General features: G+C 43.2%; 1 protein-coding gene across 1 annotated transcript; it reads right to left on the reverse strand.

Annotated features, from left to right (window-relative positions):
- Positions 1-781: 781 nt before the first annotated feature.
- Positions 782-9636, reverse strand: padi2 (peptidyl arginine deiminase, type II). Its single transcript, XM_034533845.1, has 16 exons — positions 9384-9636; positions 7112-7283; positions 6622-6691; positions 6275-6336; positions 5879-5996; positions 5327-5479; positions 4964-5157; positions 4470-4573; positions 4127-4238; positions 3809-3916; positions 3518-3669; positions 3224-3371; positions 2960-3053; positions 2788-2867; positions 1700-1840; positions 782-1592 (listed from the first exon to the last, which is right to left on the reverse strand). Exons 1-16 carry the CDS (start codon positions 9473-9475, stop codon positions 1359-1361), a joined length of 2034 nt encoding a protein of 677 aa, XP_034389736.1. The 5' UTR covers positions 9476-9636; the 3' UTR covers positions 782-1358.
- Positions 9637-10899: the final 1263 nt, after the last annotated feature.

Here is a 10899-nt window from a genome sequence, read left to right on the forward strand (position 1 = left end):
TGTGTGTGTGTGTGTGTGTGTGTGTGTGTAAGTGTATACAACGGTACTGTGCATGGTGTAAATCTGCTTGCCAAAAGAAAAACTGTCCTCTGGTGCCATGCTTTGACAGAGTCGTTGTCCCCGTGATTTGTGTTTATTTAAAAAAAAAAATTTAAAAAAAGAAAGAAAAACAGCCATCGCTGATGAGAGAGCCAAATGCCACAGTTTACTACTTTTATTTGTAAAGTGTGACATATGTACGTGAACGAAGCACTACGTTTTCAAAAGTGATTTAGAAAAACAAAAAATAAGCTGACCTGATTTGTTGCTGAATATGAATTACACTGTGACTCCGTGTCTTGAAGTTGCCTTTTTATTTATTTATTTTTTAAATGATTGTGAGCTGCTTTGAAGGAGGGTTTAAAAAAAGGCACCGCGTCGCCAGCTGGCTTGAATGTAAAACTAGGCAGACGTGTATTTATTTATACGCGTCTGCCGATATGAATGGTGACACTGTGTTCCACAGAAGAAGAAAAACAAAACAGAATCTTCAGTTTGTGATGAAGGAAAAAAACGACGGATATTTTTATTGTTTCATTAATAAGACTGAAGCGCACTTGAGATTTATTGTCTTCACTGAATTAAAAAGACGACATTCACAGTGTGTGAAAGTACAGAAAAGGGTTTAAGACACTGGACCGAATGCAAAACGGTCTGCATGCTGTTTTCATCGAGCTGTTAATAGCAATTTTGCATCTACAGACAAATAAAAAATAAAAAAGATACACTCTTTTTTGGGGAGGGGGTTATAATTCCACATGTGTGTATTGCAGCCTTTCAAATTGATTTGAGAAAAAGATGTTTTTTCCTTTTTGGAATTGCTTGAGTAGTTGAAGTGCTCCCTCTTGTGGCTCTGTATTACTGTAGCACCATCACTGTGTGGTACCGTTCATCTTAACTGTGCTTGCGCTTGTGCGACAACGGTTGTCGAGACGGGGAGTGAATCTTCCGCGTGCTCCATTTTCAAAAATGATTGTATTTCTGTTCGTGTCGACAGTCTTGCTGCTTAAGCCCTTGTTCAAAACGTGTACATATTGCTTTAACATCCTTTTTTTTTTCTTCGTAAAATAAAGCCAACAAAAAAAAAAGTTTAATAAAGATTAAGCTGCATAACGGATCAAGCGCCTGGGCTCGTCCTTCCTACATTGATTGAAGTGGTTAGCAAAAAGGAATGGAAAGGAAATTAACATAAGGCACATAACTCGAAACCCCCGAAGAAATATCTCCTCCCTCCTAAAGCTAAGTCACGGTGCTGTTTTCTTTCGACTATTTTCATATTTTTTGAAAGCCATCCACGACCACTTTTCAGTTTTTTCCGATCACATCTCCAGGTTCCACCACTTGAAGTCGAACGGTTCCCTGCGGACGTTGGAGCCGCAGTGCACCTCTCCGAGCAGTTTGTGGTAGGAGGCGAAGTCGTTGATGAACGTGCAGCTGAGGCCCAGGCTCTCCAGCAGGGAGCACATCTCGGCCTCCAGGGCGCAGCGCCCGTTCACCTTGGGCCCGAAGGGCTTCGGGATGCCCAGGTTTTTCCCCAAGACGATCATGTTCACCTGTAAAAAATAAAACAAAAAAACAGATGTGACAGGAAGTTAACCTCGTGATCCTCTCCCATCGGAAAACGAGATGATCTCAGTGAAGCGACGTGCCGCGGACACACCATGTCAGGGTAGTACGCCAACGCTCTGAACTCCGCATTATTGTCCACCACCAACTTGAAGAGGATCGGCAGGTCGATGATGTCCTCCTCGTCCAGGCCCAGCTCTCGCTTCAGCACATCTCTGTTCCAGTCGATGCAGCTCTGGGAGAGAACACATCAAATCGGTGTGATATCGATACCCTGACATGAGACGAGATATCGGAATATGGCACAGGTGTTGTTCTGGTTTTAAAAGGACTCCATACAGTAAAGTATTGTAATTTCCTGAGCAGAATGGTATGATGATTATTTATCAAAAATCTCATTGGGGTATATATTGCGTTAAAGCACCGACGGTTGCAATATCGCTATTGGCGTATTTGGTCTAAAATATTGTGTTACAAAAGGTCTTTACACAAAACAAACAATAAAAACCACACAAACAGTCAAATGTAAGTATGTCGTGTACTTCTGCTCTAGTGAATCATTGTTCTAGGCTTCTTTTTCTGCAGACAAAAAGGTAAACTGACCAAAAGTACGTGGACGCTACTGCTTATTAGTATGTTCAGCTGCAGAAAGGTCCATAAATGTTCATATTCAACAATAAGACCTGAGTGTTAGATCTGGCTGTCCAACTTTTTTTGGCCATGACGTGCAGATACCAGCCACATCTTGAAGCCTCAAAGTTTGTCATTTATTCCATTGTTTTTTTGCAACGAGACAAAAGAGGGTGGAGCCAAGGACAACAATACATTTTAATGATGTGGTAGCAACCTGTAAATAACAAGGTGGCCACACCCTAAAGCAAAACCTGCTTTACTGGCTATTGTATTCTAAATGGGACCATAATTACTAAATGAACATCATGCAGTATTAAAGAAGACTTGAAACCATCAACTGAAATCATAAACTCATGTTTACAGAGGTAATAAAGTAGTAATAGAGTCATTGTCTCATTGACGTCTATACAATAGGACTTATTTTTGCAACCAGAGGAATCGCCCCCTCATGGCCAATAGAAAGAATGCACTTTTAAAGAATTTCCTCCTCCTCCGCAGGTAGCCAGATCTTCTGTTTGGATTCTCGCAGTTGGACAATGTCCCACTCACCTGCACGTAGTTATTTTCAGCTCGGAGGCCTTCATCCTTAAGTATCTCATCCACTGTTATTTGCTCTTCATCTTTCAGACCTTTGACAAGAGTGTTGAGAATGAGATGACGAGTTGTGTTCATTGCTCCGATGTAATGCCGACTGTCTACGGATAAAAGTGACTGGGCCTACCCTCAAACAGTTTGGCTTGTCCGTGCCCATCGTTGTGTAAGCCTCTGAATAGTTTGAGGCCGGCGTCGGGGCTGGCCAGCAGCAGCCGGAAGCCCTGCACGAGAGAACAAAGATAACACTGTCTGTCTCATTTGTCCGGAGAGCTGACACGCGATGCCACGACAGCATCGCGTGTCAGCTTCCTGCCCTCAAACTATTTGATCATTTCAGTTCCGCCGCTTCTGTTTCTACAGGGTGTGGGGGGGCGCGGGGGGATATGTTTACCTTTCTGTCAGGCGCGGGAACAAAAGTCATGAATTCGTCCACGTGGCCCACGTAGAGCCAGTCGGAGAACAAGGCGATGGGCTCCTGGACCTTCTGAGCCCACAAGAAGTCCTGAACTACTTTGGTCATGTTCCGTCCTTTGGTTGCCCTTGAAAAGAGAGAGAGAGAGAGAGAGAGAGAGAGAGAGAGAGAGAGACGAGTAAATGTTCGCCCGTCTTCGGGCCAACGCGTTCTCGTTTCCTGCGCTGCCACCACAACGACGTCAGAGGAGCTCATCGCCGTCAACAGACTCACGTGGGGAAGGCCACTCCGATGATGATCCGGCCCAGAGGGAAGTGTTTTCCATTCACGGTGACGGGAGGACTGACCTCCAGGTTACCGAATGAGTCCAGGCTGCTCACGTCTTTCTTCTCGGCAAACCTCGTCACGTAGCCAAAGTCCGGTCCCTGAGGGCACGGAGGTGGTTAACATTAATAATAATAATGATGCCTTAAAGGCTCTTCCCCATCAGCGGGATGAACAATACAAATAAACACCGTGTGGAGAAATCATGCCAAACAATTAAAAGAGAAAGTTGAGTCTCACCAGTAGCTCACTATATGGGAAATCCATGAGTTCTCCATCTCGAGGGGAATCCAGAACAACAGGAAACCGATGATGAGGTGAGTCAATGTAACCAAACTCCAGCTCATCCTGACAACAACAACAAAAAAGAATACAAGTTATATTTCTCATCATATTTTTTGTCATTTGACCTCTCGCGATGCGTTTGATGTGAAATCAACGGACATTGCCGCTGCAATGTCCGTTGATTGCAGCGTTTCCAACTTTTCCAAATGGTGTCCCGTGTTTGTCATGTTTTTGTTGTCGTCGTTGTTTGTGTGGCACATTTGGTTTTCTTACCTGCATCCAACGATCTCCTCGGTTCAAATACGCGTGGCAAATCTTAAGCTTGTACCCGCTGCTCGCAACGAGTTGCTTCATGCTCCTCAGGAAGTGGAAGTTATCAGGCGTGCTGGCGAGGTGACGACAGAAGAACACGTTTTCATTCAGCAATAGTTTTGGGAATTTACATTTCAAAATGCTCATGCGGGCTTTTTTTCTGTATCTTCAAATATCTACAACAACCAACGTCATTATCCGAATTTATTGGGCGTCAAAACGAGGAGGGGAATGTGTAACGCAAACATACTGTTGGCTCGTCTATTGTCACCACGGTCTTTATTATTCACCCGTCTCCTCTTACCTGCAGACAAACACCTCTGAAGGCTGCAGGGTGTTGGGTGTCATGATCCACGGGGCCACCCTGAACACGACCGTGTCGGTGAAAATAGGCGTCTCAGGGAGACCCTGTCAAAACATTGAGAGGCTGGAGAGTGCCGTTTGTAATGTGATGAGTAAAACATGATCTAACCTTTGGGGGGGGTTATAGTAAACAAATACACTACAAAAATATGCAGCTGTGTTGTTGTTGTTGTTGTTGTTGGGCGTGAAAGTTGATTCTTGACCTTGGAAATAGTGGTTTGACCAAAATAAATCGTATCTCGAGGTCCATCTACTAGCTTTGTGAGGAGCTTTCAACAAAAGGAAGAGTGTGACATGTGGTTGACAACATTTAAAAGATTTCCCTCGGAAAACTGTGTTCATTAGAACGTCAGCAACGAGTACAAAAGATGAACAGGCAGCATAAGGAACTCGTGGCAGGAGATGAAGTGAGAGTTGTTGTGTCGCTGGTCTTACGGTCGAGATGGGCTCCAACAGACTGAGGTGGATGCGGATGAGCCCATTGAAGTCTTTGTCAGGAAACCTGAGGCCCTCCGCGTAAAAGTTCATCTCTCCGGTTCCGCCGAGGTACGGCACTTCCTGGGACAGGACCTCGCTGCTCAGCACCAGCGGAAACGCCCTTTCAAAGTACTTGTAGAAGACTTCTTCGGCTAAAGTAAGAACAACACAATCGAGGTGGCAATTACTCGATTCATTAGAGAAACAGAACGAGAAATTAAAAAATAACGCGAGTAAAAAAAAAAAAAGATGAAAAGAGATGCCTCAGCTAACCAGCACGCGTTGCGTCACCTGTTCTCGCCCCCCGGCATCTTTACTCACTCTGCATGTTGGCCGTCATCTCGAAGCTTCGGGTCTTGAAGACTCTGACGCTCTCCGCGTCCCCCTGAGAGATGTGCATGGTGAGCTTGTAGCCCTCCGGCAGCTTGGCGGGGCCTTTGGTCCGCAGCACCATGACAGACATGTCCTTCAGGTCTGTTCGTGCACAAAAGAGTCATTCAGTCCTGGGGACATGCCGCAGATACTTGACAGAAAATGTGACTCTTTTCTTTTTTTTTCTCACGCTTTTTTCGCTCTCAGGGTAAATACTAAACACTCATCATTACTCACACACACACACACAACACACACACACACACACACACACACTAAATAACACCTGGTTTTGCTATCAGATTTCAGCTGTACTGGGGTACTCGAGGTGTTGTACTTCTATCACACTTATTTACCCTATCAACATTTCAATCTGCTGACTTTGCAAAAGCAAACACGAGAGAGAGAGAGAGAGAGAGAGAGAGAGAGAGAGAGGCCTTTGAACATGTGAATGTGCCAGAGGGAAGCTCAGAAGGAGAATGAGGCCCCGCACTCTTTTACCTGAACGCTCGGAGACGTGGTCACTCTCGCTGTCTAGTTTCTTCCTGTACCGCCTCTCTGTGTCGCAGTTGACCAATAGGATGGCTCCGTGCCCATTGGGACCCCATGTCCAGGATGCCTAACAAGTATTTCAACAAACCAGACTCAACTTTAACTTCGTTGATGTTACTCGCACATATGAAGCTTGTGAAATACGAAAGAATATAGAAACACAAACGCTTGTTTAAACAACACAATCGCGGAAGGATCTGATGTACACAGTCGGCACTTTTAAATGATTAAAATGCCGCGGTGAGTTTACTCCAGCATTGCAATCCTAGTCACTTTGTTAAGCTTTATTGTTTCTCAGAAGGGGAACAGAGAAGAAAGTCTCAGTTGTCAGACTTTGGAGCTCACCTTATTGACGTTGTTTTTCTCCACAACGCCGTCTCTGTCTGCATCCACGTCCAGAGAGATCTCTGCGTGACAGACACAGTACTGTTTATCACAGAGAGCGGTTCATAGCACAGTGCGGCTATTGTTGTACTGCGAGACTGTTTATACACATTTATATTTCACAATGTCTGTGTATTTCGATCAACTCCAAATATAGACTGTTTTTTATGACAACGCACTAATGCACTGCTGATGTTAAGCTGGCAGAAGAACAATTCAGAGTTACAAGGTCAAATGACCGGTTATGATGAATCTTTTTTTTTTTAATATATATATATATATTGTTGTTTTATTCTGCTTTAACTCACCAACAGCTGTCAGGTGCAGGACTGCTCTCCCCAAGACCTCCCGACTGGCCCCGTAGTACCGGACAGACAGCTTGTGAGACAAACGCACATTTCATTTAGTCGTGCGAAATGACATTTGACGATTGTGAAATCTGAAAGGTGCTCGAATGAGAAACGACGAGCTGCTCCTTTGAAACGTGATGAATCATTAATCAAAAGAAGAAGAAGAAAAAAAGTGCAAATGCATCGAGGTTGGTGATATTTCTAGCTGAAGTCGACTCTCAATCATAAAAAATAAAAAACGATTTTAGACACATTCAGTTTAGAAGTCGCATATTATTGTTTTTGTGGTTTAGTTTCTGGCTCTGAATTAAACTAATGCTCAATATCTGAAATATTTTGAATTCCGTCAACTTGAATCATGTTCAAACATTTGCTCGTTAATAAGCTGAGCCCGTTATGGAAATCAGCATTTCTGTCATGCGTTTACTGCACTTCTGTCCTACTTTACCTTGCTATCGTTTTCATGTTTACTGGCTTGGCTCATGCGGATGAGCAGGACGGATCTTTCCTCGAGAGGGATGGGAGAGAGGTGGGACACCAGCAGAGGGGAGGGGCTTATGCCGTACTGAACACTGGGGGTGCACTTCACAGAGAAGAACCTGGAGGTGGGAGGGGCGCTCCTGAGAACAAAAAGAACGTATGGTTACACAAAACAGACACACTGTGTTACACTGGCAGTGTGTGTGTGTGTGTGTGTGTGTGTGTGTGTGTGTGTGTGTGTGTGTGTGAGTGAGAGAGAATTGAAGCATGTGGGGGGAAAAAACACAAGCTCAGACTTTGTACCCGGTAGAGAAGAAGTAGTCGTTATTCTGTATTGCTTCAAAGACAGCAAAGTGATTTATACACATATACTGTTTTATTAAATTAACAAACTATAATGATGACAAATGCAAGTGTCAGTGGTGATTTATCAAACATATATATAGCTCTTCGAAATGGCTGGTTTATATATTCAAGATTATATAATGGTATGCGGAAATGGCTGTAAAGATGGTCACGGTAGATCATTTACGAATAAATTAGCTCTTCTCGCCATTTATAGATGAGGCCAAATCGCGGACTGTGTTGCAATGGTTTGATCATTTTAAAAAGTAGGTCCCCAGAAACACAGTTGGAAAAAACACTGCTCAATGTCTAAATAAGCTATACTCACATGCTCATATCGGTCTGTGAATATGTATCTTCCTAATGTGATTCCAAAGTTTAAAAATTGTTTTGCTTCTTGCAGTGTGAGTTTGTCAAACCAAGGGATCTTTATTGTGGGTATAACATTCCCTCTTTGTGTTATTATCCCACCAACGCATGCTCAGCAAGAAAGGTTATTTCCACCAGTTGCACAAATTGTGTACTAAAAACTTTGTTTGGACTAGCTTGAAATGTCAACGTGCTTTAGTGGATTATCTCCCGGCCACTAACATTCCTATCACGTTGGGACAGGACCTCCTCGAGTACAGGTGGAATAATTACTGCCACCAACAGCTCAATATTGAGGAAAGACCCTTTCCACAGCAGCCAATTGGACCGTATCATTGCTGGTGGGGTTATTATTAACAATAATGATGGCCCTGTTCAATTTAGGTAGAGGCCAGGGTCCTAGTAATGTGCCTCCAGGCTCACTGGAATATCTGCGATAGACTAAATAGAATGGGGCCATCATGTATTGTATTATTACACCGATCTTCACCCTGCTATGAAATGTCAAACATGACTGTAGTTTTCAGATGAACCCTTTCTTTACGACTGAAAAAACAGGGCCACTTTACACGACAGGGCCTCTGGAATGGGTGTGGCAGTCTCCCACTCGGCCCACTCTGTAATCAAGCCTGGATCTGGCATTTGGCAGAACGTATTGCCTCCACTTCTGTGGGAACAGCAAAAGCCTCTACTGAAAGCAACAATAGGGGACTGTTGACTGTCCCCACTGTACAAAACTAAATGCTCCCTGGACGTGGGTTAACAATGGAATACACACACACACACACACACAGTGGCCAGTTTATTAGGAATAACCGGTCATGTCGACTCAACAATCGTGCAGAAAATTCTACCTTCATGAAGTTTTAATATTCAGCTTTTGTTCAAACTGTTTTGGAGAGGTGTCGATTCAACTTTATGAGCCTTTTGGGGCATGCAGTTTGTGGTTTTTAGTGGTGCTTCTCATACTCAGTCCATCCTTGTTGGGGCGTAGTATTTTTTACAGAACTGGAACTGCCAGAATTATTATTAAGCTAAATCAACACCTCTCGAATACAGTCTAAGTAAACACTGTACTGCATAATCTTCATGGTTCGTCTTCACGGTGTATTGCAGGACAGTCGTATTAGACTGCATTGGTTTTTTAAATAGGTGTTGGCCAAATGTTTTATGACATTGGAGATTATTTTTTTCTTTTCTAAAAGTAGCTTACATCGATGTAATACATATTTAGAAATAGCTCAGGAGGCCAACTGGTTGCCCGGTGGCCTCTTCACATCATTACAATACTACATTTAAATAAGGAATGATATACACAGCTGTGTCAGTTGCAGTAACCACGCTGAGACATTATAATAAAAGACAACATTTCCAGTGGAGACCGTGAACGTGTTCATCATACAATGAATATGACATCTACAAAAAAAAACTGAAAAAATAAATAAACCTTTGAACAATTTGCAGCACAAACAGTCCCAGGTGCAGCTTCTTTTCTTCTTTCCCCCTGCGTGAAACAAGAGCCCTACCTGTTCAGGTTCACGTTAAGATCCGAGCCCACCACGCACGTGACGCTCGCAGTTTGGTCGTAATCGACTCGGAGAGTCCTCGGGTGATTCATGACTGCCGAGAGACACTTTCCGACCGGAGAGAGATACTGACACTGACGAAGGAGCGCTGGACGCGGACCGGTCTTGACTTGCACTCTTTGTGTGAGCACAAAGAGATAATTAAAGGCTGCAGGTAGACTGCGGGAGGTTTAAGCCTCTCTGTTCGCTGATTGGTCCACAGCCAAACCCTGCCCCGCCCACCCCTGTCGCCTGCCTCTCCTCCTTTCAACTTGTGAAGCCTGTCTCTTTGTTTATTCACTCCGTTGGAATGGCCCCAGGTCTTTTTATATTTAATTACTCAGGGCGAAGATTCACAGAGCATTTACTAACACGTAACGACAGCCTAAGTAACCATTTATTTGTCGTATTTTAATACCACTATTTGTTGTAATTACGCAGGCACGTGTGAGGCATAATTTAGTGTATCCGAGCGTTCTGGGTTCGTGTGGTTCACTTATAACATACTTATAACAAACGGAGTCGGGAGATTTGTTCCCCTAATGTCCAGTTACTTTTTCCTCTCTACGGCAACCCCGAAGGGACATATCATCTCTAATACCAAAACACACAAGACAGTCTGTTACAGTAGTTTAACAATATACTGTATATGTATTTCAAAATGTAAATAGAGGATACACCCCTTGAGATGCACACAGGCACAACACATGGAAGTTAACACACGTTTAAGTACATAAGGGCCCAGGATATCACACTGGCCTAGGGACGTAAAACTGAGGCCAATGGTCCCTTCCCTACTTCCTACCTCCTTTCTTCTAGCTTCAACAACAAGCTTCATTTTGATCTTGACTACACACCTTTTATGAATGCATTTTGCAGGGTTTTGACGCTATTGCTGTAACAAAATCCATCCACAGATAGACAGACCTGGCCAAGAACACGGAGATAAGACCACATCTTTGATAATTTCCTGAAGTTTACCAGGTAAATTGATTCAGGAAACTTCTTCAAACATGGTTGGTTGTGGTTTGCTTCAGACTGAATGAGGAATTCTGGAGGCTGCACCTATCCGATGGGTGAAGCCCAAAAACGCCCCAAACAACATAAGAAAAGAAAAGACAAATAAAATGCAGAGGGCATGTTCTCTATCACCACCGCCACACACTTTTACTATTTCTTCACCCCTCAAAACGTCTTTTTTTATAACTTAATTTCACTCTGCTTTTTCTTCATTTTCTGTCCTTTATTTGCCTGAACGTATTTAAATTGTTGTGCTGAAAAAAATAAGAAGTTATCCCAAGTGAAAACATTTCTCACATTGTATGAATAAAGTAGAAATTATTCCCACAACTTCTTGTTCTAATAATAATAATAATAATAATAATAATAATTATAATAATAACCCAATACCATTGTTTCTTCATTTCAAAAGGGCAGTGTGCGTTTGTTATGGAAACTCATATACATTTCAACAAAT

Source organism: Cyclopterus lumpus, chromosome 5, assembly GCF_009769545.1.
Source record: "Cyclopterus lumpus isolate fCycLum1 chromosome 5, fCycLum1.pri, whole genome shotgun sequence".
In the NCBI taxonomy this organism is placed as follows: Eukaryota; Metazoa; Chordata; class Actinopteri; order Perciformes; family Cyclopteridae; genus Cyclopterus; species Cyclopterus lumpus.

What these genes read in the sequence shown, in the direction of transcription:
- padi2 (XM_034533845.1), bottom strand. Translation starts at nt 9,475, where the DNA reads ATGAATCACCCGAGGACTCTCCGAGTCGATTACGACCAAACTGCGAGC. An exon ending in CTTAACGTGAACCTGAACAG is followed by an intron (nt 7,284 to 9,383) that starts GTAGGGCTCTTG and finishes TTTTGTTCTCAG; the next exon opens with GAGCGCCCCTCCCACCTCCA. An exon ending in GAGGAGATCGTTGGATGCAG is followed by an intron (nt 3,917 to 4,126) that starts GTAAGAAAACCA and finishes TGTTGTTGTCAG; the next exon opens with GATGAGCTGGAGTTTGGTTA.